Source organism: Onychomys torridus, chromosome 11, assembly GCF_903995425.1.
Source record: "Onychomys torridus chromosome 11, mOncTor1.1, whole genome shotgun sequence".
NCBI classification, from domain to species: domain Eukaryota; kingdom Metazoa; phylum Chordata; class Mammalia; order Rodentia; family Cricetidae; genus Onychomys; species Onychomys torridus.
In genome coordinates this window covers 54,905,735-54,931,294 of record NC_050453.1, presented here as the reverse complement: position 1 = coordinate 54,931,294, position 25,560 = coordinate 54,905,735, and the positions used below count along the sequence as shown (strand labels likewise).

Below are 25,560 nucleotides of genomic sequence, written 5' to 3'. Positions count from 1 at the left end.
ACAGGTGAACAAAGGGTCTGCTTAAATATATCTATATATTTAATCAAAGATGGAGTACTCAAAGCTTAAACATCAAATCTTACACAGCAACCTTTAGTGGAATGGCTAAATAATACAGTGATGAGAATATGAAATTTACTAAAACAATTTTTAAGAAGGAAAATCAAATGTTCTCTGTCTCTGGAATAACATTGGATGACAATTTAAATAATTGCATAACTGGGATATTCACATTCAATATCTATACACTCTACAGTAAATATTTTTATCTCACTTGGAATATGACTAGATGCTTTAAAGACTGTAAAAACACTTGAATAAATGCTCCTTAAAACAGTGTGTGTACCAATATTATCAAGCTGTTCATTTTGGCATTATTGTAATGATATATTAGGAAAAAAACTTCCCAGCACCAATTTAAATAGCTCTGGCTAAGGAATTCCTAAATAAAATTCTATTAGAATTTCAGAATTAGAAACTAAAGATGAATGAATGTTTGACTTATTAAATAAAAAAGTTTTATATTATTTATATATATCCATTAACTTCAGAAAGTCTAGAAACAGACTTTTTTGTTTCATATTTACATAAAGCAAGTCTTTAAAACTAAGAATTCTTTGTAAATGTTAACTTAAAAATCCCTTATATCTAAGATTTGTATTTATTTTCTTTGCCTTTGTGAACATCTGGAAAGCAGACAAAGTAGCACAGAGGAAACGACCCAGCTGGTCACTGGGATGTATGCACATCTACAGACTCAAATAATTGCTACTCTCCACAAAGTAGCCTTATCCCTTTGCTCCTGGGTTGCATGGTCCCTGCATGGTTCGAGCCTGATGGACATGAATGCTCTCTAACATGGGGAAGTCAAGGGATTTCAGAGCGGGTGGGAAGTGAAAGGGTTTAGGAGTGAGAAGTCTCCAGAAGTACAGAACGGCCTGTGGTGAACACCTGAGCAGTTTCTGGGGTGCGAGCTCCCTGCAGCCCAAGTAGGGTAGGCAGGGAGTCTTCCCCACCCAACTCAAGTTCTCAGGCCCACCACTGCTCAACACACCTAGTCTATCTGATCTTATGTAGGCTGGAACAAAGCCTGAGCTTTAGTTTCTTCAACAAAATATTGATAAAAGGGCAATTCTGAGAGTTGAAAATGCAGTATTAGTTTTATCAAAGCCTTATAAACACACCATGTTCTACAATAACCTATGAAATCAGTTTCATTTAACTACTACAGTTGATTATGTGTCACAGGAAAAATGAGTACTCTTTCTAATCCTTATATTTTAAATACTCTGAAAAATAACGAGTCCCAGGAATGAGAGAGATTACCTTTTGCCAGTTCTATTTATTTTCACGTGTGGCTGTCCCAAGAAGAATAAAAAGTGGTACCCACTGCCAGGTCTTCACTTGCGAGTGAAGCACCAGGCTGTGGTGCTGGGTCAGCCCAGGCAGGCCAGAGAGGAAAGAGAGAGCGAACGCACACCATCATCCTGTTCTCCCGCCATCACTTCTCCAACTTGCCAAAAAGAAGAAGTGGAGAGGAGGGCACACTGCCCTACTAAGACGATGAAGATAACAGGACAGGGGAAAGGGAAGCAGGCTGCAGCTGAGGGAAACGCTGGTAGCTCGTTTCCTACCCGCTCTGAGTGGCCCCAGCAGGTCCACATCTCAAAAGATAATTTTATGACCCGTGGTTCCAATAAATTGCTTTTAATACAACAAACTTTTCTGTCTATGGTCTAAAGATTTGAGCACTATAAAACTAACATTCAACATAAAATGAGAGACTGTAATTTGGTTTCTTCCGTTATAGAAAGCAATTAACAAGACTTCAGAAACTAGAGAGTTTTCCAAAATATAACTAGAAAAATATATTCTCTATCTTATTTATATATGATAAATTTAAAGTTACTGAGCTGGCCTGGTAGCAGAAGCCTATAATCTCAGCTACTTGAGGGTTTAAGTTAGAAGAATCACCAGGTCAAAGGCACCCACGGTTACAGTGTCATTTTATACTCAGCCTCCACAACTTAGTGAGATTTTTGTTGTTGTTGTTGTTTTTGTTTTTCGAGACAGGGTTTCTCTGTGTAGCTTTGCGCCTTTCCTGGATCTCACTCTGTAGACCAGGATGGCCTCAAACTCACAAAGATCCGCCTGCCTCTGCCTCCCGAGTGCTGGGATTAAAGGCGTGTGCCACCACCGCCCAGCCCTCCTTAGTGAGATGCTTTATCTCAATAGAATGCTTGCCTAGCAGGCACAGGGCTCTGGGTTCAATGCCTAGTGTTATCTCCAAACAAAATGACTAAGCCACATTTGCTGCAGCAATCACTTCCGATCTACTGTTCTAATGACACAGTTCACTTTATTAAAAATATTAACCATCTTTCCAAGGTTTTATAGGTGCTTGATTTTTTTTTTTTTTTTTTTTTTTTTCCTGTACTCAAAGCATTGCTATTGCTTTGCTATTTTCTGGAACCAAAATTACCTCACCCTCATTTCATCGGCAAGCCCTTTATTTGACTTTTCAGAACTCTTCTATCTGGATGTTCAATCAATTTTTTTTGTGTGTGATGAGTCTAAAGAGATGATTGACAGAACAAATATATAATTCTGATGACCATGCCAGTGTCTCTTCAAGAAATTAAGTACAGGGACCAAGTATATATCATTTCATAGTAAATGCCCCAGATGTTTCATAGTTGATGCTTGTGCAAAAGAATAAGAAGAAAATCCACACAGGGAAGGTTTCAGCAACAGAGAGCTACAGCACCTCCCAGCATGCTTTTGGGTGATCTTGTGCCTCACTAGACAATTCTTTTGAGAAGTTTCTGTGATTCAATCATCACTGACTAGGCCATTCATTTTGTTTTTTAAATTTCTTATTTTTTAACACCAACTCCGTTACTTCCTCAATCAGCCCATCACCCAAGTTTTAAAATCCATAGGCCCTAGAAATGTAGACTAAGAGCAGAGTTGCTGTGGATACTTGACATTGTAGGGAGGAGGTGCACATACCAAGGAGCAGCTATTATGAGGTATGACTGCCAAGGGAAGGTGTGGGGAGAGAAGAGCCAAGGAAGACCATATAGAAGGAGACCAGCTGGAAAAGAGGAAACAGCATCTTTGAAAACATGAAAATTCATAGATCTTCTAGCGGAATGCATACTAGCAGTGAAGGGAAAGAAGATGTGTCCATGACCATTAGGTTTTAAGCACAGGCAGGCTGAACAGGCACTTGGCTTATGATTCCTAGTAAATAGCAAACCCCCAAGAACTGCTTGCTTTTTCATCACCCAGCAGACAATTTAAACAGAGAGCTATCGAAGGGAAGGCAACTGTTTTCAACCTCAATTTTTAAGTATAGTGCTTCTCTATTCACACATGGATGAGGCTGTTACAGAAAAAAAGACAAGGAATACCAAATATGCACAAAACAAAGTCATCATAAACAAAGACTGTAATATATGTTTTCTAAGATCCTCCATGTATAGCTAAACTATTTCAATCTAAAACCTACAGATATGTATATAAACACCATACTTCAAAAGGAAAGATTTGATGTCATACTTGGATTTCGAAAGCATATTGTAGGATATTAGCATGGGGAAAATACCCATTTTTTAAAAGCTCTTGACTCTTTTAAATTTCAATGGAATGATTGTGTGTAGAAGTCTTGTTATTTCCCTTCCTGTTGCTGAGGCAGGCTGGCAAGTAATTCACTATGGCATGTCCCTTTTTAAATCTTCTGTGGGCAGGAAACTTAGAAAGGAAAAATATAATCAGTGCCTCAGTAACTCCAGACAGCTCTCAACACACTCAGAAGGCTATTTGTTTTTATTTTTCACTTACAGAAACCTACTATTTTAACTATTAAAAGACACAGTGATGTAGTTTTTGATACAAGTTCAAGTTGGCACTTACCTCTCATTGGTCCCTATGCTCTGCTAACTTAAATACCAATGTGGATCTTTAAACTATTAAAGAGCCTTCATAATAAACACTGGAGATATCACTGATATCATTACGTGGCATTAAATCTGTTTATGATTCTGTTGTTGCCACAAATTTAGAATAATTTGTTTATAAACAAATCGAGCTCCTAATTAAGGCTGGAAAACATTTATTAATACTATCAGCATTTCAAAGTCTTATAGAACGCTTCATTTTTTTTTTTATCAAAATAAAGCAACATTTGCTATATTAACTGCATGGTTTTCAAATTTGTTGCTTCAGGATTATTCTCCATGTTTACCAAGGCATTACAGCCTCTGGTTTCATTGAGGCATGACAAGAGACTACCAATACTAGAAACTGCACTGTCTCTTTTGGAAGATGCCCCATATAACATGTTTTGCTTTATAGCTCTTTTTGGAACTGGTAACTATACAGAGCGAAGTAAAAAGTGGGATCTATTTTCCTTTTCCAACTTGAAGACCTTCTATCTGGGCCAGACTTTGATATTTGCCCCTTGGCTGAGAAGCCGCATATCCAACTTCACACTTAGCTGCAGTGAAGTAGCCCTGCAGGCAGGCCGACTTCAACGAACCACTAGTGGTATCATCATTAAAATCCTGCTGAAGGTCACCATGGTAACCGCCTGCTGAGGCTTCGCTGCTGCACTCGGCATCTCCTAATCAGCTACCATGTGAAATGCAAATTCAGACAGTCTGAAAATTAGTCAAGAAGAATAGGGGATGAGGATGCAGATATGTGAAATATTCATGTGCTTCACGGTAAAAAGAAGACAGCATGAATGACACAACAAAGAAAGGCCCCTGACATCCCTGCTATCGTTTTGCATTATTGTTCACACTCTACTGTATTTCTAGGCCTAGAGTTCTGAAGTTGGTTTTGTGAAATGCCATATTTATATTCCATACCCAAAATAGTAATTAAAAATGGCTAACATAAGAGCATGATCACCATTGCTTCCTAAGAGTATAGTCTAATTATCTAAATACAATCCCATGAAGCAAAAAGGTAGGCATCACTCATTATCAGTATCAAAACTATCAGATGAAGGTGTACTGATTATATTCTAGGAACACACATATAGTTAAAAAAAAATCTTTAGATCTTTATTATTCAAGCTATATGGACTCTGATTTCATTGTACAGAACTAAGACCAGATGTTATTCCTTTCAAAATAGAAAATATGACAAGATTACTTAATAAGTGAACACTGTAATTGTCCTATGTTTTTCCCTTGCTCCTTTCCATTTTCCTGGGGCAAAAAAATCTGTTGCTCATGACATGAGTTGTCCAAGGCTTTACTGCTTCCTTGGGCAGGTCCCAGATGAAAAGTCCCCAAAGAGCCTTTGTGAGCTCCTCTTAGTTGACCTGAGACACCACTATTGTATACCCTCTCAAATAATCATGATATATTTGGATAAAAATGGAAGATACTGTTTAATGAAGAACTGGATGTTGGGTAAGTGCCAAAACAACTCACTCCAATGCACTAGCAAGGCAAGCAAGAATTCTGCTCTCAAAGGCTTTGAAAATTGGCAGTCCTGTCCAATGTAGTCTATAAACATGTTGACATTGGTAACCTTAAAACCCTTACCCAGAGGACTCTAGCTCAAACAGTGAGGGGGTGGTAGGATAGGTATTGCCTAAGGAGAAAAAGAAAGAAAAAAAGTCCAGAGACAGGTGAGAGGTACATAGTTCAGATTTGGGAAAGTGTGAGGAGGGAAGTTCTACCAAACTAAGTTTTCTTGTCTGAGAGATCGGGACTGAGGACTCAGCCTGTCACAAGACACTGTGTCAGAACATTCCTTCTTCCCTTCAATGGGCTCATGCCACATAAGTCAACTCTCCGTGTTCTCCCACACACTGCGTTCTGTTCCATTCCTCACTGGGAACCACAGAGCTGATCTAGTAACCAAACAGTAAGTCTGTGAAGGAAAACAATGAAAAGTGTTCTTTCTTCCACCTGCACCATTCATCTGTATTCCGAATGAAGGAAGCCTCCTTAGTTAACAAAATGAACAAACGTATGGGCTGAAGATTGCTTACCTCCTCCAAGTAGTGATCTGACGGGAGAGGCGAGTAGTCACACTGCTCTATATTCTTACACAGAGAGTACAAATTCATTTTGTCCCCAAAGAAAGGACTCTGCAATGCAGCCATCTGCAAAACACTCACAATGAAACCGATGTACTTACAGAGCAACTTTAAAGGTGACTTCATCAGGTATAGGACACTGGGGTAGAAAATCATTATGAATACTTTGAATAAAATTTTATGAGCATTTTGATTTTTACGATTATCATTTTTTGTGTATTATTAAATGCTAAAATTTTTGAGACAATTTTATTTTTGAAACATTTAAAATTCTTAAAGAGAAATGATTAGTATATCTCATACAACATAAAACAATATTAAGAAATGGAAGATGTTTGTGTGTATATGTACATAGCCACAAAAACAACTAGCATATTTCATGGCAAAACAGATATCATATGGTATGACTCAAATATGTAATGGTCCAATATAACAAAAAACTGATATTAAAACTGAATTAAATTGAGCAAGGAATAGAATGCATGCCATTTCATTATGTGTAATATATTGTTTAGGGAAAAGGTTATTTTAAGAGAGAAAAGACTGTTTTTTAATATTGTAAATAATCCTTAAGTAGTTTAAATCATAACTCTCTTTTGATTATGTCTCAGAAATCTTAAATGTGTTTAAAAAATATCCATGACTCCAAGATGCAATTCAAGGTATCCACCGGTGATTTTTATGCAGAAAAACATGACTTAGAGGATATGGCACTTTAAAAGAGACATTACTGAATTTAAATGTATTTTAAGACAAGGTTCGAACTTGACATTTAAAAGCGCAAGCAACTACTTGGTAAGCAAGGTTACAAACTAAAAATTCAATTTAAAACGTTCGCATCCTGTTCAAAACCTTCTCAATCTCCGAGCCGCAGCCGCAAGAACACAACACAGAGTGCCAAGCTGCCCCAAAGTCAGTCACCCTTTTCTACATGTGCTAATAAGTTTGATTTTGGAAGGACAATGTGTACATTCCCTAGACAGGCAGAGTGTGTGTGAAACACGCTGGTCCATGCTGTGCTACTCAGTGAGCGTCAGTGGGGACAGGACAAGCTGAAAAGGACTCTCATCTGTCTTCTGTGCTCCAGACAGGGTTTTAACTCCTTCAGAGCCTCAGCTGGGAGGGGATGGGATTGGAAATCCCATCTAGGAAACAGCTCTACATATGGCTTTACCTAGCCCACATTTTATATAAAACCTACACACACCCACACAGAACAACCTTGGGAATAGCTCCACATGACGGCATTAAGTAAGTAATGACTTGAGTGCCCTAAACACACAACACTGAGTGGGAATTTCTAACGGAAGACCCACCATCGTAAACAATGTTTATGTTGAAAATGCAAGGACACTATATGATAAAAATCACTTGTTAAATAATCCACCTTAAAAACACACCATAGATACAAACCACCGTCTCCCCACCTTTGTAAGACCTTACATAAATGTACACTCATTCTCTATCATATGCTAGGAGTTCATTATATTACTTTTGTCTCAATACTGCAGAGTGTTAAAAAAAAAAAATCTGAATGTCCCCTAAGGAGTTAAACAGGAATAGTATATTTTCATGCATCTCCTGCTTTGACAGATGAAAAATGTCAACTGTCCTGTTTTTATTTTCAAGCTTTTGCACTATTCATCTGGTTCATTAGTGCATCTCGGCGCTGCCCCTGACAGCTGCTCACCCTCTCCTCCCAGCAGCTGAATTTTTCAGGCTAATTTGATCCTCCACACTGAGACGATCGCTAGAATGATTGACTCGCTCCCTGACCTCGAGGGTCTGACTTTCCTCATTAGTATTCTGGGGGTGTTGGAGGGACGAAAGCCCACTGTCTGTCTTCGGGGCTGGTGGCAGCTCTCTTTTTTTTTGAACTGTAAGCCACCAACCTACAACCCTGTAAGGATGCAATTGCCGCACTGAACAATAAAGGAAATGTGTAAAACCTACTTTTCCATGTAAAGGTCCATGTAGCAAAGCTCAGCATCTTGATTTTAATTAGTAAAGTCTACTTTGTTGCATATCAATTAAAACTGCACTCCTAGTTTTTTCAAAGGTTTCGGGAATATTTGAAAGTCTAATTTCCTGAGTTTAAAACACGTTCTAAAAAGGGCTTCCTACTCCTTCATTGTTAACAGTAATTTCTTGGTGGATTGTGATAGGAAAAGAAAAAACCTCTATTGGGTGCTACAGACAATTGTGAAAAGCTAAACTGCACTAAATCTATCTTTATATTCAGTATTTTCTCTGCTATTTTTTTAGTGTAATTTAGTTTTTCAAAATTGTCTATAGCACCCAATAGAGTTTTTTCTATCATAATCTACCCAGAATAAAGATAGATTAAATCTTTTTAAAAGTTCTCAACTCTTGCATGGAGGATTTGAGAAAATGCATTGAGACGGATCCTAACTTGAACATGATAAACACTTGAACTTGAAATTAGCACAACATGTATACCTTGAGGATACAGAAATGCTCAGAGAGAGAACTCTTATTTTGGTGACCATATTAAGCATACATAAAAACAGATCCCGCCTCTCAAATGCAATTGTAAAATGTGGGTAATTGTTTCAATTTTGATACAAGGTTGCAAGAATTAAGTAAACTTCTTCCTGTAACACTACCTTCAACTCTGCTTTTCTACTGCTTTTGCTAACTTCAAGTTCATTATTAGAAAATCATTTCCTACCTACTTTGAGGTTGTTTAAATGGAAAGTGTTATTTTGATATTAGATTAAGGCCTGAACGACTCTAATACCACCTAACCTGGTTTAAAAAAATTTTTTTTTAAACAGATGAAGTGATTAACTTTTAAATATTACAGCAGCAATACTATCAAGCCAATTCTTATCAACATTGCCCCCTGAAAATCATCATCAGAATCCAGAGTGAGCCAAACCTCTTGTCACCCCATGGACACACAAGGACACACAAGCAGCATGGGACCCTCATCGTCCTGTGGACACACAAGAGCACATGTTCTGCCACAAATAAATAGTATGTCACAGTCAAAACTGGTGAGTTCACCTAAGAACCTGTTCAAATCCTTTGAGTGTCCTCAGTCATCAAAGAAAGCACAAAACCAGAAAGGCCACTCTCCCTAAATTAAGGAATCTACAATCAGCACAACTCCAAAAGGTCAATACACATTTCAGAAAGCACCTCAATGAGCCACCTCCAAGTGACCGTGCCACAATCCTAACAGATGACACCAGAGTCAGGAGAGCAAAAAGACAGACACGCACTGCCGACTTCTTTCTTTGAAACACAAAAATAACTCCAAGTATTGTGTTTCTTCGATTCAATAAAATTTACTCAGATGCTGACTGATTTTTAATTAGCATCTTTGACTCTGTATTTTCCTGACATACAATTAAAATTCTATCTTAGGAGTCACTAACTTGGGATACTGTCAATGCCGTTGCTCTGGAGGATGGTGGAAACTGTGTTACTTAGGTGCCCTTTTCTATAGCTACAAGATTACATCACAATATAAATATAGAGCCGTACTATGGGACTCTGCCCTCCTCTGCTAAGAACAGAATTCTCAAGCTTAAGTGATAACCTGCAAGGCTTAACTAGTTGCAAGCCATCCTTAGAGCTGGATTTCACCTGTGTAAATAGGAGACAAAATATTGATAAAGATAAATATTTTCATTTCTTAAATCCATGGCATTATTCTCCTGCAATGCACTATAAAGTTTTCACACATGTATCTCTCTCTCTACACACAGAGCAAAATAGCAGTAGAGTAAAATACATATTAAAAAAACCAAAAGTCCTTGTCAAAAATGAATGAAAATATATTAGACAAGATAACTATGCGGGAACTTACTTGCCCAATGAATTAATTCATCACAACAAAAGGTGACACAAAATACCATCCAGAAAAAGTAAATGTAGACCATAATACTGGATACAAAGTGAAACTGTGTCAATGTACAGAATTTATCAACAGTGCCTACCTCATATAGCAGACAGCCAAGAGACCAGATGTCAGACTTGAAGTTGTATCCATTTTCATGTATTCTCTCTGGAGACATCTAGTAAGGTGTACCCACTGAAAAGACAAACCAAACAGAACTGGTTCCATGAAAATGAAGACGTGGGTGCCGTAAGAAATTAACCACTGATGCTAAGGGGTAAAAAGTAGGGTGGGAGGTGGTGTGGCACATGAGAGGGGTTGTAGGGAAGAACTAGAAGGGAAAAATGATACAATTGGTAATTGTATATTAATTTTAAAAATAAAAGAAAATATTGAAAAATTAAACACAAAATTTTAAATCAAAAAAAGCAAAAATCTGTTAGGATCACAACATTGTTTTTGAGAGCACTCAAAGTTTATGTCATCTTCACTATTCAAAAAAAGTACATTATCTACACTATAATAAAACAGAGTGTGGTGGCTTAAACTCATAATGGTCTCCTTTGATCAATCCAAGGAGAATTTAAGAAAGATAACTAAGGGAAAAAATTATTTTTCCAGAAGAAGTTATAGAAATGATTCACATGGGACTTTGCTGTTTTCAATATGGCTTCTCTATTTCAAATAACTGAGAATGATAATATTTTAAATTACATAGTATTAGATAAAAGCTGTAAAGCATACATACATACATACATACACACACACACACACACACACACACACACACACACACACACACAACATGTTTAACTACCTTTTATAAAAGTGTCCCTGGGAACACAGTCCTGGCTCCCAGTATAAACGATGAACCTGCTGACGCTGTACTCAGTTCCACTATGGAGGGGATTCAGGGACTGTCCTAGGTCAGGTGCTCTGATGACCTGATGACCTGAGGCAGGGCACTAACACTAATGCAAAAAAACCCTGAGTTCCTGCAGCTACAGAGACTTAAGGTGCAAGATCATTTGGGTACTTTTTGGTTTTGTTTTAACATATAAATGCTTTCTTTCTCTTTTGTGACATTTTTTTTTTCAAAATGCTAACATTATTTTTAAGAAAACGAAAGCATGTATGTTATGTTTTGAAGAGTGAAAACATTTAAGTGACTTTCAAAGTGAATAGCTTTAATTTCAAATATCTCAACTACTAATTTGCCATTTTTAGCCTAAGGCTCTTTGCCAAACAGAAAATCAAGGTCTTTACTTGATATTCATAAATCTTATTTACCAGAGGCAACCTGTACTAATAATATGCCACTACTTGTGGTGAAAATGATGTTTTCTAGTTTTCCCCATTACTTTTTAAAAAATCCCCTATGTATTTGCTATAACGCTTAATGATATCATTCACAATACTGTAAAGGGGATTTTAGTCAGAAACACTATTAAGAGTCACACCAACAATAATCAAAGCACCATTCTTGGAAGCAAAAGTCAGCTTTAAGATGGAATAAAGTTCCAGCCTTACACCCATGTGAGGCATCTTAACTGTGCTAAGCATGGTTGCGTCACAGGTTTACCTAGAAGGGAATCCATTATCAGTGAAAAGAGTGGATCTAAGAGATGCACTGATGGAGGTGAGCAAGAGAGAAGTAAGATGATGCAAGACCAAAACTTTAAAGGAAATCTGAACCACTCTGACATGAGAGAAAAACTGTAAGCAATCAGTTAATTGTGGCACTGTACCTTGAAGGCAAATTTGCATATTTCAGTGGTGCCAGGACAGGAAGGGGTTGCTCAGAAACAACACTATCAACAAAAACTAGCTTCAAAGTGTCATTGACCAGCCTGCAGCTTCGGGAGCTTGGACCACTTTCTCATACTTTGCATAGGCAACTCCAATTACTGGCCAGATGCACACACTTCCTCTGCTCAAGGAAGGATGGTGGGCGCAGTTGGGATAATGAGCAAGCTCCACACAGGCTTCTGTGGTTCCAGGACATAAAGTGAGAGACTGGCAGGGAGGGATGCAGAGAGAGGCTTCCCGGAATCCACAGGGGGCAGTTGAAAACACCAAGCTTGAAGGTTCAGAGTTTACCAAAAGCAAAGGTAATTTTAAGCAGGAGCTCTGGGAAGCCTGCTGATACATTAGGGGTTTGATATGAGTGTGAACGATGGATGACGGGGAAAGGAGGAACAAATGCTAACACTTTACAGAGATTAGCCTCAGCCCAGCATAACACCTTAACAGAAACACCAAGCCAGCTCACAGACAGCAACCCCCAAGTGAAGGGAGCAGACAAGAAGAATGACGAGGAGGAGGAGGAGGAGGAGGAGGAGGAGGAGGAGGAGGAGGAGGAGGAGGAGGAGGAGGAGGAGGAGGAGGAGGAGGGGGAGGAGAAGGAGGAGGAGGAGGAGGGGGAGGAGGAGGAGGGGGAGGAGGAGGAGGGGGAGGAGGAGGAGGAGGAGGAGGAGGAGGAGTTCCGAACCAGGCTTTAAATGGCAACAGTCTAGGGTAGAGGACTGCCCTCTATAGTTGCTGGGGGTCAGTGTGAAGTTACTGACTGAGCACTGTGGTTTTAAACTTAAACACTGGTTCTCCATCATCTAAACAGTGAGCATCCTCCAACTGTTTCCGCACGTTTCATCTCAAAGGCTTCCTGAGAATGTATTACAATAGAAAACCAAGCATGCCACCCACCTCCTTCACAGCACATTTCCAATCATCGTAGAGGATAAGCAGGTTTGCATTCTGGACTACTCCCATAGGGGCAAACTCGCAATTACTGCTGACCAGAGGCCTGAAAAGGCGCTTCCACAGCCTTCCTCTGACAAGCTCCCCAATGTGTCCCTCTGCTCTGGACCTACCTCTTCTGCTGACAGACCTGAGCAGAGCTGTTTGACTCCATCACATGCCAGACTGATTCGCCCTTTCTCCTCTCTTTTGAAAGAGACCCACAGTTTTAAGTGCTTAGGAAAGTCTGCAGTGCATTTAAATGCAGTGCTTTCAACATTTCAACTTAACGAAGACATAATTGTTTCCTAAAATCCTTTCCTTAAACTTCATGGCAGCTGCTTTTATGACGACTGTTGCCTGAAGAATGTTGTGACTTTTTAAACAGCTGTACAAGGGAAGAGAATTGTGGAGTGAGGGGACTAGATATTAAAACAATCGTGCAAATTGTTACACACAGAGGCACTCAAGGCAGCATGATGCATAACTCTACTTATCTTTCAAGAATTTATGGTTATGGGTAAGATGAGAATACATTTCGCAAAAGTAGATACTTATGCCATTTTAACCTCCTGACATGAGTAACAGTGGGTAAGAAATGGATTTCTTTCTTTTCTTTTTTTTTTTTTTTTGTAACAAAAAGGCAGTTGGCTTTAGAAGAACCGAAAATGTTATCTGACTTTCTTTAATCTGTACGCATACTGTACTATGATAATGTTTCAACAGTAGAAATAAAGCGCTTTCCTGACATTAGCTGACCTAGCTATATCAGAAGTGCTTTACATGATACAGACTTCATAAAAAGAAAATAGTCCTTAAAATCTGTGACTGGTTTTAGAAGTCCCACCATAAGCTTAAGAAAGTCAACAAATCTTGCTTTCGGGATGCTCTCCCAGAAGCTCCGGCTGGCACAGGAACACTTCATTAGGAACAGCTCTACACAGAGCACTTTCAGTGGGTTCGCCAAAAACTTAACACTTTGATCTCTGCAAAGACTTGAATAAAGAAAAGAAAAAAAAAAAAAACAGCACAAGGAAAGAATCTCTGTTTACAACTGGAATGTTGGATTCTATTGGTAATTACTCAGGTAGGGAACATAGAACTGGTCAGAAGTTGCAAATGTGTTTCATCCTTTGCCTCCTCTTCCTTCATTTACTTTGTGTGTGTGTGTGTGTCCACAGTGCACATGTGGAGGTCAGAGGACAACTTGCAGGGGTCGATTCTCTCTTTCTACCACGTGAGTCTTGGCATTGAAGGGAGACTCTCAGGCTTGGCTGTAAATACCCTTACCCACAGACACTTTGCCTGGTGTCCCTAGGCCTACATTTATTCATTTTCCTTAACTATGAGAAGGGACAGTATGTAAAATGAGATAGTGTGTAGAACGAGGTATCTCTGAATCATAATTTGCACTTTAAATTCTACAGCTCTTGTAGAAAAAAAAACTTTAAAAATCCATATGGAAAATTATATGGTTAAAAAAAAAAATCAATATGCTCTTCTTAGAGCTGGTCTTTAGGTAAGCCAAGTGAGGACGCTCAAAGAGAAATAAGCCAAATCAGGCCGGAAGTGCTGCTGCTTTTTCTCAGAATTGGGATAAACTGTAGAAGAAAACTCCTTGAACATTCCTTCCTGGGAAAATTAAAAAGACACACGTCATCCCGACCACAGTTTGATTCAAATACACAACCAAGAGACGAAGCATTCATTTCTGTTTCTCCTTTGCACTTCTGAGTCAGCCAGAAATGCTGCTGGCTGACTGAATGGGAAGAGACCAAATTTACTTCATTATTCTGAGTATAATCTGAGGTCAACATGGGATGTCTGAGTGCTAGATCAGTATTTCTATGGCAAAAGACATTTAGAAAATAAAATCTGACACCTGTGAGGCATACTTAATAACACTCTGACATGGCAGAAGGCAGGCTGAGTGGATTTCTCTGCCCCCCTGTTCTGGGCACTGCAGTCAATGAACTGTGTGTGTCAGGGGACTGACGCAATGAAGGAACCACTTAGGTGCTACCTGTGGTATACACTGTTCTAGGTCCTGGAGAGACAGGGATAACCAGGGCAGGTCCTCAATGTTGTAGGGACCACAGCAGAGCCTCACAGGGCTTGTTCTGAGGAGCTGAGACGCTGTCCTCCTAGTCAGTAATGAGGTCTGCCAGGTCAGGCAAGTTACCAAAGATAGAAGACTTGCCCAGGGCAGCCTGGAATTCAAGCCCATTTAGCAGACAGTTACTTCATCAAACTGATGACTGTGCAGGGGAACTGAAAATGTTTATGCCTCCCCAAACCAAGAAAGCAGAGAAAGTCGCATGAACAGCTAGAAATTCAGTGGGCTGTGCGTAAAAATACTATGCTACACTACTGTGGTGGTTTTACGTAAACACTTGTTATGGTGGCTCAGAGGTTAAATGTGCACCGTTTAAAACAGATAATAGCATCTTCCCTGAGCAATTACTTACATCAGCAAAGGACTGAAAGTTAAAAATAAACCAGCGGAAGCGGCCTCCAGGACTGTCTGAACATATGCTGCCTCTCCACTCCACGCCACCCTGAACAATGGGAGGTGCGCAGCAAAGATGGACTCGTGGAGAGGAGCCAGGAAAGGTGTGGGGAAAACAAGTGTGTGACCACAGGTGGCACCTGGCACCAGACAGGAAACTGTTCTAAGGCCTGCCTCACAAACGCTAATTTTCTGAGTTGAAATGAGAGGACGCATCACACTTGGAAACAGTGTGGGGAACACGAATTGTACACTCAAGAGATTCCAGTGTGAGATTCCCATATCCAGCCTGGACGGCAGCGGGTGGGGAGGTGTGCATCTGCTCTGTTGACAACATCTCAGAACCAGAGAGATGCCTGTCTCCATTTGAAAGATAAACAAGAGCCCGGGCTGTCCTGGGATACAAGAGCAACACAAGTTCTCCCCAGGGGTTTCGAGCATTGCTCTAACATAGACACCAATATTGGTGCAGTCCAGTCAGATTTAAAAATCTATTTCATTTCAGGATACAGAACAAACACAAGCAGCAGGTAAATTCGCACGTGTGCACACAGAAAACTCCTCCCCATCTTTTCTCAGGGACATTATGAAAGCATGCACAACCCCATCCAAACATCATCTGGGCTCAGCAGGCAGGAACTCCCTGGGTCTGCATTATTCAGTCCAGACCACCTCAACTGCATGTACAGGAGCATGCTAGGTGCTGAGAGTTGTATTTCAGATTCATTTTCCTAGTCAAGCATTGCTCCTGATGTTTTTTTCTCCTCTCCTGCATCCCAGGCCATGAAAAGGAAGCCACTGAGAAGCATGTCTGCTAGGGAAGTGAGAAGCTACTGCGGCCTGAATAAACTTTTGGGAATAACTTGTAAAACATCCCAAACCTGGCCCCCCCACAATAAAAAACTACTCCATTTCAAAAGTGAAATTAAAACCATTAAACCATTCTACCTTTCTAAACCCCCCGGCTTTTACGATGTTGTGATGGACAGAATGCTGGCCTGTGATCCTTCTACTTGGTGTCAGACGTGTTTGCATTATGGCACCTGCCAAGAGGGACTTCGAAGGTGTAAGGTTACACCTGCTATAATACAGATCGTCCTGGATGATCACAAAGAGATACCACAAAAGAGCAAGAGACTCCACGTGTGAGCGAGGCTCATTCCGTAGCCAAGCAATGGGGAAGCAGTTTCTAGAAGGTGAGAATGGCCTTCAGCCAATAGGCAGTTAGGAATCAGGCACCACAGCTTTAGCAGCACCAAAAAGCTGAGTTCTGCCAGGAACCTGAGTAGACAAGAAACAGATGGGGTCCCACAGCCTCCAGGGGCACTGCAGACGAACTGCAGTTAGCTCACCGAGATGCATGCATATGGGACCCATGAAACTGCAAAGGACTACAGTCCTGGTGTTTTACCCCATTAGGTCTGTGGTGCTTTGTAGTTGGGGACTCCCACACTGCGTGGGAGAGTGAGAATTCAATTCCACGTGCCTCGGACACTCTACAATGAGACCTCCATAAGACACCAAGGAGTACAGCGAATCCTAGAGGGCTTTCAAAACGTGTGATGTCTGGGAGCTTCACATTCTGGGAAGGTTTTCCTTCTTGCTTTGGTTACTCTTGGTGTGGAGCGGGGCTCGTGGGTAGGAAAGTAAGAGACGCCAATATGCCCACTCTAGGAAGAATAACACTTGTTACAGAAAAGCCATGGTTTGTCCCCAACTTCGGTGAGCTCTGGCTTGGCCACTCACTGACATGAACCTAAGCAATTGTACTTAACCTCACAAGTTACTGAACGGAGGGGAGCCCAGAAAACGGGTAACAGATCATGTGACATTTAGTCCAGACCTTTTGAAGCTTGCCAAGTAAAAATGTTTATTTTAACTGTGTAGATTGCCCAAATACTGTGCTTATCGTATGGGCTAACTAAAGAGGTACCGATCCACAAAACAGTCATGAGGGCCTATATTTGGGGAACAACAGAAAAACCTGTGCTCAGAGTATCCCAGTTTCGAAAGACAAATTCCTTATGGCCACATATGACTCCCATTTCATTCATAACTAGTCCCATGGAAAGAGTTCATTATTGGATGTGAGGGGTGGCTCCAACCATGCCCCACAAATAACACAGCACAAACAGAGGGCCAAATGAGACATCTCTCCCCTTTATCTCTGTGCATTATTCCTGGGCTCTCCTTTTCTGGACACACAGAGGACTGCTTGCCCAGTCCTTTAAGACACTTGTCCTGGATGATGGATGAGATGTGAGTGGAAGTGTTTTGTGTCATCATGTTCAAGCAGAAGGCTTTAGTTAGGAGCCAGTGAATGATCTTCACGCTCTCTCCCCTTCCAATCCCCAAACCAAATGCTGGACTGAATACCGTACAGGACTGAGGCTGTCTGAAATGCTGCTACTGTGAGGAAGGCGGGCAGGCCATTGAAGACCAAGCACAGGCCGCAAAGGCCTCTGGGTGACAAGAGATACAAAATGCTCTGATGCAAAAGTGTATTTCATTCTTCAAGGTAATCCACCCACACCAACACATCTAGTCCACTCCCTCTTTGATGCAAAGCCTGTCTTTAAGGCTCATCCCTTTAGTGCTCATTTCTCAGGTGTCTATCGCTGAGTTTGATGGTGGAGAAAATAGTCTTGAAGACAGATTTCAAATGTCCTACAGCCCCAGATCCCGGGTTTGTTATCATTTTTCCTCAATCTGGAAGCAGTTAAAGTACTCCAGAGCATGAGAAAGCAAAGTGTCTCATAGCAGGCTTGCAGGCAATGTACAGCAGACTGGGTAAGTCCAGATGGAACGGACATGCCACTAAGTGTTGTTAGAATGGGAAACTAAATGTCTGTGAGAATAACTCCAAACTAGGAAGCCAACGACCTACACACATCTTCAGCACAACCCTACCTATCCCTTGGTGCTTTCCTCAACTCCGGGATAGACACACTCGTAAGCTGAATGACTGGCAGAGTGTTGAGAAGCCTTGTGTTACTGCCCACTGGCAGAAGCACAGAGGTACCACACAGGGCTAATTTATGTCGGACCAACTGAACTGATCAGACAGTACGTCAGGAGAATGTCGCCAAGTGGAAAAAAGGGAACCGGTGTGAAAACCCTGGAGATCTGGGCTAATGTTTATTGAATTGCAGGCCAGGCAACTCATTAATGAGTTGTGCAATCAACTCACCAGTTTGCAGTCAGCACTGTTTTAATTGAAATAAAATAGAACAAGATCAAAATACTCTGCTCTGTGTAATAGAAACATGGCTCCATGAAACTTCTGCTTCAGCATACTTGATTATGGTCCCGTGAGGTCATAATTTTGTTGGGGGTTACCCTTAAGAATGCTGAAACACACTGACCTAGTCAATCAGAAAGCTGGATCAAGGGAGAGCTGTGTCTTTACCATAAATTTTTAAAGACCTGGATAGGTAACAGGTTCCCCAACATCTGTTACATCTGTGAGGTTGACAAACAATATGAATGAAAACAAGGCAAACTTCACAGGGATGAATATAATATCCTATAATCAGTCTCCTTAGATACACAGCCCTATCCATATCATATCACAGGGATGAGTATAATATCCTATAATCAGTCTCCCTAGATATACAGCCCTATCCATATCATATCATAGTATCATATCACAGGGATGAGTATAATATCCTATAATCAGTCTCCCTAGATACACAGCCCTATCCATATCATATCACAGGGATGAGTATAATATCCTATAATCAATCTCCCTAGATATACAGCCCTATCCATATCATATCATAGTATCATATCACAGGGATGAGTATAATATCCTATAATCAGTCTCCCTAGATACACAGCCCTATCCATATCATATCATAGGGATGAGTATAATATCCTATAATCAGTCTCCCTAGATATACAGCCCTATCCATATCATATCATAGAGATGAGTATAATATCCTATAACCAGTTTCCCTAGATACACAGCTCTATCCATATCAGTAGCAAAGCACAAAATAAAAATCCTAAATTCACATGTGAAACAGAGTGGAGGTAAAAGGAGACAGAACCCAGAGAACAGTCCACTTGGCAGAATACAGAAGTGAGCAACCACCTTCCTAGTTATTGGTGAAATTATTATGGCCACTCCACATAGTTAAAAGGGAGGTTTATTTTGTGGCGTAATTTACAAATGAAGGGATAGGTAGGTTGTAGGGTCTGGCAAAGGTATGGTGCAGTCCGGCGGTGTTCTCTGGAGAACTCTGCTCGGTCTACCTCCAGCGTCCAGGGTCCGGGCACCAAAAGATTCCCTCTCATTTGGATCCTGGGTCTTCAGCGTCCTCTCTCAGCCCTGCCTTGTAGGCATGACCATTACCAAAGCCTCAATGGGGGTTGGAACTTCCAGGCCAAGGCTGGAATGGCTACTCACTACATCCTAGTCCATAGATACTCAGAAAGGGAAAGAGGAGCATTCAACTGAGTGGACAACCCTAGATATGCTTGACCTGAAGTCAATGAAGGACATTCATGGCTGCTATCTTAACTCAGAGCATGCTGCTCTTTTCATAAAAAGCTTGTAAAAACTTGCCTGGGCAGTATAGTAGGAACACAATGTGAAGGCTTCCTAAATCTGGCTCTACTCCTCCCTTCCCCTGCACCAGCAAACCTGGAGCTCATCTTGCATCTGCTTGGGATGCAAGTCACTGCCCAGGTTCTCTTACAGTAGCCTGGTTCTGATGCTTTGACTGACAGTTTATTTTCCTCCCCAGACAGGCCTGCCCCACTTCACACCTGTTAAATATCCCCCCTCCCCACCTTCTTCCAGGTATGTCATCTTACTGCCTTCTGATAAGTGGCCTAAAGATGAAGACTTGTCCAATTCTTTAAACTATGGGTTCAGCCCCATATGGGGTCACAAGGCTAAATGCCGGGGCCAAGAAAGCCTAGGCAATAGTAAAAGGTTTTAGAAAGCACAACCAGAAGTCAATTCAAAATCAGAGTAGTAGTGAAACTGAGGTGTTTCTGGCAGCCCTTGCCCCCAGTGTGGCAGCACACGACATCCCTGCAGCCTTGGTTCAGGATGCTCAAGATGCACAGCTAGTACCATTCATGCGGGGACCCCTGGCAACCTGAGTGCTACTGCAGCCTTGGTTCTGGAGCCTCAAGTTGTAAAACTAGAACATGAGTTCCAGAAGAGGTAACTTATGGCTGGGATAGAGGTGCCCCAGGGCTGGGATCACACAATTCCAGGAGTATTTAGTATTATATGCTCAGAACAAAGTGGGGGTGGGGGAGGTACACTTAATAAGGGAGGAAAGTAGAGTCAATGAGAGGGACATTAGAACTTGATTTCTGATCCTCTCCTTCACTTCCCACATCCTGACATTACAAGCATGCACTGTCCACAGTTTATGTGGTGGTGGGAAGAGAATCCACGTCAGCACCCATGCTGAACAAGCACTCTGTCAACCTTAGGCCCCCGTTTTTTAAAATATGAATGGCATTAAGCATCTTATTTCTTTACCGTCTGACTAAAATTTAGGCCTACAGTAAGCATGAACCATGTCACAGACTTTACTATCAGGAAAACCAGAAAATGCACCAATATACAACAAATAAGACTGTTCTACCATGTTTCCATAAGCAAAATAGAATTGTATAGGTGGCCATGTTTTCATTTTATCCTCAACTACCAGAGCAACTAAATCTGCTTCTAATAATCAGTATGTGTAACAATAACAGTAATAATTCTCTAGAAGTAAAAAATGGGGCCAACTTGCCAACAAGAAAAAGTGTGTCAGCGTCTCCATTCCATTCTTGCTATATTATACTTTTTTTTTTTTTTTTGTTAGCAGAGACATTTCCTTGACACTTAAGATCTTTTATTTGGTCCAGTGATCATTAACAAGCTACAGTTCAAACTTTGACATGTTACTCAGTGCACTTTGCTTAGGAAACATGAATTTCACACGATCAGAATCTTCCCTGTGCACAGCAAGAATAAAAGAATTAAAAAAGTTTTTTTTTTCTCTCAGAATGAAAAACAAAATTACTGAAAAAAATTCACTCATTACAGATTTACCACCAAAGTGCGTAGTTTCTCCTCCTCACTGGCTGCAGTTTAGAAGTGACTCAGCAGTAATCATGGCTTCAGCGTGTGCATACATAACACGACCCTAAAGGAACTGATCTGATCAACCCTTGCTGAATTCTTAGAGCTATTAAAATTCACTTTATTCTCCATATCAAATCATTTAGACTGACACATCACCCAAGTCTGGACATATGCAGAGGCCTGTAATCCTCATGTAGTCAGGAGCTTTGGGAAAAGTAGTAAGCAGTAGACGGAGTCCATTTCAAATCGTTCAAGTCTGGATTTCAAGTTATGGATCAGGTCAGTAAGATGGGATGGATAACTACAGCCTACTCAAGAGTGGCTGCAAAACAGCATTGAACACTACACACGTGTGCACATTACAAGCGAGTGTTTCAAGTGAGTTAATGACAGGGTGCTGTTATGACATGCCAGTCAGGTAAGCAGCAGAGAGTGGCCGTGTTTTTACCAATGAGAAGTGCCAAGGCTTCTTCCTAGAAATCATCTACCATACTTACTGCAAGAATTGTAAGTTCTCAAACAGAACTTTATCAGAGTGTTATGCAAATTTGCTGATTTATTGTGAAATTTCACATTGATGTTTTGCCCCTGGAAAGGGCAGTGGAGTTGTGTTAACGTAAGTGCGAAGTGAAAGGGGAAAACGGTACAGGGCCTCGGCGTGGAATCTTAGGCAATCCTAACTGATACAACTGAAACTCGGGGGAAGTGTCAGCCTTTCCACCACACTTTCCATCAAGGCAAACTCCGTTCAAGACACAAACTATTGATAAATGATAGATGACAGATTCAAAGGGACACAGACTCTCCGGAACAAAGCCAGGAATAAAGCCTTTCAAAGTCTCTAGCCGGTTGGTTATCTGGATGCTTGTTTAACAGGTTAGGGAGTTCCTCCCTCTCCCATTCAAAAGCCCCCCACTTCACATCTAAACATAGCTGTCAGAGAATTAGTGGCTTCCAAGGAAATCGCGACAGCAAAAACAGACACAGTTAAATTACGGCCAATTTACTTTTGCTTTGATTCTTCTTTCAGAATTCCCCATTTCCTGTGTCTTACATGCATCAGGAGAAAACTGGGACCCGGAGAGTCTTGAGATGCTCTACTTATAACTTAATTTAAAGAGCATTTCTTCTAGGAATTTCTATTGTTTCTGATCCCAACAGTTCCCTTCCCATTGCTAATACCATGCTGCAGTATTCTATTTTAGGTAAAAAGGACATCAAAAATAATGTTAGCTCTAATACGATCAACTGCAGGGGATTTCTTCCAATCTATAAGGAGAGAATTTTTTTTTTTCTTCTCATTCGCTATGGATCATCTCTCCTAGTTATCACAGTCACATGTCCTTTGAATAAATAAACATGTATGAATTATTATTGCCTCTGGCATTTAAAGATGTTCAGTGAAGTTTTCTTCCAAAATACAGTTTCCTCATTAAGTTATCTCCAATCACTACAAATAAGATACAAGGCACTCTCCATGGCAACAGTAAAAGCCAGGCTTATCAGCATTATTAAAAAAAAAAAAAAAAAAACACTACAAACCACAAAAACCTCAGGCCCTGCTTGAGGTCAAATAAACAGGAATATCCGCGCATCATGTAGAAAGTAACAGGGAACTGTGGGCACCTGTCAGCAGCGGCTGATTTCGAGAACAGTTTATAAAGAATGCAATCAATGCGGTATAGCTGGCATACCTGTTTTGAGCCATAGCCAACACATACACACAAATAACTGGATGAAATGGTCCCTCGTCTCTTACCTAAAGAATGTGCAGCTGTGGTTTTTGAGCTGAAAAACCGACCATGTCCAAGATCTCCAAGTTTTACTACCCCAATGGCTGTAATGAACACATTGGCTGGCTTTATATCTGTGAATAAATTAAGGGTCGGGGAAAAGACGATGTAACTTTGGGCATTTGGAAGGAAATTTTATGTTTGGAAGAATATATTTTTATATTTGGAAGAAATCAAAATGTATATTAAATATGAAAGTCTGAACTGTGAACCACCCACTATACTTTGAATACTTTCCATATAATTCAGATTTTCCAGTCTTATAAGAATCCTCAAAACACTCTGATCAAGACTGCTAATATGCATGTCAAATATTTTTGTCTTCCAGTGCCAAAGAATATTTATGAAAATTTAAGACACAAAATAAATGTATACTCCCTTTATAACAATTTTAAATAACATGCTACTGAAGATTAATTCATATATTTACATCAGTTATAAAGTCATAGCTTAGCAATACTATGCACATTGCATTTATTAGATGGTTTTAGAAATCATAATTCCTTAAATAAATTGCTTCAGAATTTTTTACACCCCCAAATCAGTGGACTAGCCACTTAGTGACTGTCCCTGCCCAACAACTGGAATGGTAATCAACAGTACATCCGGACTAAGGCGGAAGACTAAAACAGTCTGTGAAGCCAAAGTACACTTCTCATCTGAAGATGGTGGTCAACCCTCTTCCTTATGCATGTTCCACTGCTTTCCCACAGCTGAACTTTCTTTACCAACAGAACCAGCAAGGTGTTCAGGGAGGCCAAGCAAAAGCATAATTTTCATTCTTCTTTATAATCAAGTAGGGCTTTACTTATAGGCTTATAATCCTAATAAACTATAACTTGGACATAAACTATCCCCAAAAGGGTAGTATAGTGGATTAAACGGAAGCTATTTTAAATTGCTTGGTGGCTTATACTATTTAAAATGATGCTACCGTTTCCTAGTGCTCTTCTTACCTCTATGCATGACTCTTCGAGAATGCATGTGCTCCAGTGCACTGCAGAGCTGAACGAAGTATTTCCAAACAGTTCTTTCCGAAATTAGCCTCTTTTGCTTCTTAAAATGCTGTTTAAAATATTAAAAGAATAATGACTATGAGAATTCAGATTTCTTAAAGTTGAATTCCAGCATTCAGAATCAGCAAGTCAGAAAAATATCAACTTTTATCTCCCCATTATTAATTTTGAAAAAGTCTGATTTCCTATACTGAAATGACTCCAGGAATTTCACTTGACATAATAGCTTACATTTCTTCCTGCTTAAGGTGAACGTAAGCCATGGAACACTACATCTCTGTAATGCCCAACTACTTGAAAAAAAATACATCTATACAAAATGATTTATCTCAAATTTCATCTCAAGAGAAGCTACAGTTTTTAAAAATGAAGAAATGTTAAAGTAATTAGACTCATTAAAAGACAATTCTTACTGGGTATGCGGCTCAGCAAATAGAGAATATGTCCAGCATGCATGAAGTCCCAGGTTTCATCCCCAGGACCACAAAAACCAAGTGTGGTGTTGCAAATCTCAGCACTTGTGAGACAGAAGCAGGGGATGAGAGGTGTGCACCCAGCACGTGGGAGATGGGTGCCAGAGATCAGACGTGCAAGATCGTCTTCAGCCAGACAGGAAGCTTGAAATCAGCCTGGCATGTAAGACTTTGTCTTTAAAATCAACAACAAAAATGGAAAAACAAAGGACAGGTCTGCTTCAGGCAGATATCTTCATTCTAGAATTCCTTTTAAATATTGAGCTACACTGGTGACTTGAAACACTGTAATTTATTAAAAATTAAGCAAAGGTATTTCTCTAAAAAGTTTTCATGAGTCTATCCACCTGCACATTAAAAGGCAAACCTGTCCTCTGAATGGAACTACACTCCGGAGAGTCAGATATTAGAGAGCAACTGAGAAAAATGCTCAGACTACCAGCAGGCTGTGTAGGAGACAGTGGGCCAAACACTGACAGGGCAGTTGCCAGAACAATTACAAGCCACAGCTACAGAGTTTCGTTCATTTTCCTCTATTAAATCTGTTAGGAGACTAGGATTGTAGCATACCAAGCACCAAGCTCTCAGCCCTACTGGATATTCTGTATACAAATACCATGTTTTCAATTCAAAAGTGCAGTGGGTTTCTTATTGAACGGTATTTATACATTACCCACATGAAGAAATAGTGCCTTTAAATAGCTTTTTTCACAAAGCTTTCAGACAATTTTAACTGTGTAAAATATGTATGTATGTATGTATGTATGTATGTATGTATGTATGTATGTATGTACTTACCAACATGTCTGATTTTAAACCTGTTCTTTACTGTATTTGAAACCCACATTTGGAAAAGTTCAACCAATTAATTTTTTTGGCATTTAATACAAAGAAACTATATTTGAGAAAGTGAAGAAACTAGCCCTTACGAGTCACACCAGTTTCAACCAGCCAGCTAAGGACAAGTTGAAAAGGCAGAGCTACAAGAAAACCACTGGTACCCT

At 40.2% G+C, this 25,560-nt stretch overlaps 1 protein-coding gene across 1 annotated transcript in view; it reads right to left on the bottom strand.

The window, feature by feature from the left end:
- The window catches only part of Nek7 (NIMA related kinase 7), a 131,655-nt gene that overhangs the window by 4,267 nt on the left and 101,828 nt on the right, over positions 1-25,560 (bottom strand). Inside the window, 4 exon segments of the mRNA XM_036201761.1 lie at positions 6,017-6,130; positions 10,033-10,127; positions 23,034-23,141; positions 24,024-24,132. Coding sequence (XP_036057654.1) covers positions 6,017-6,130; positions 10,033-10,127; positions 23,034-23,141; positions 24,024-24,132 — 426 coding nt within the window.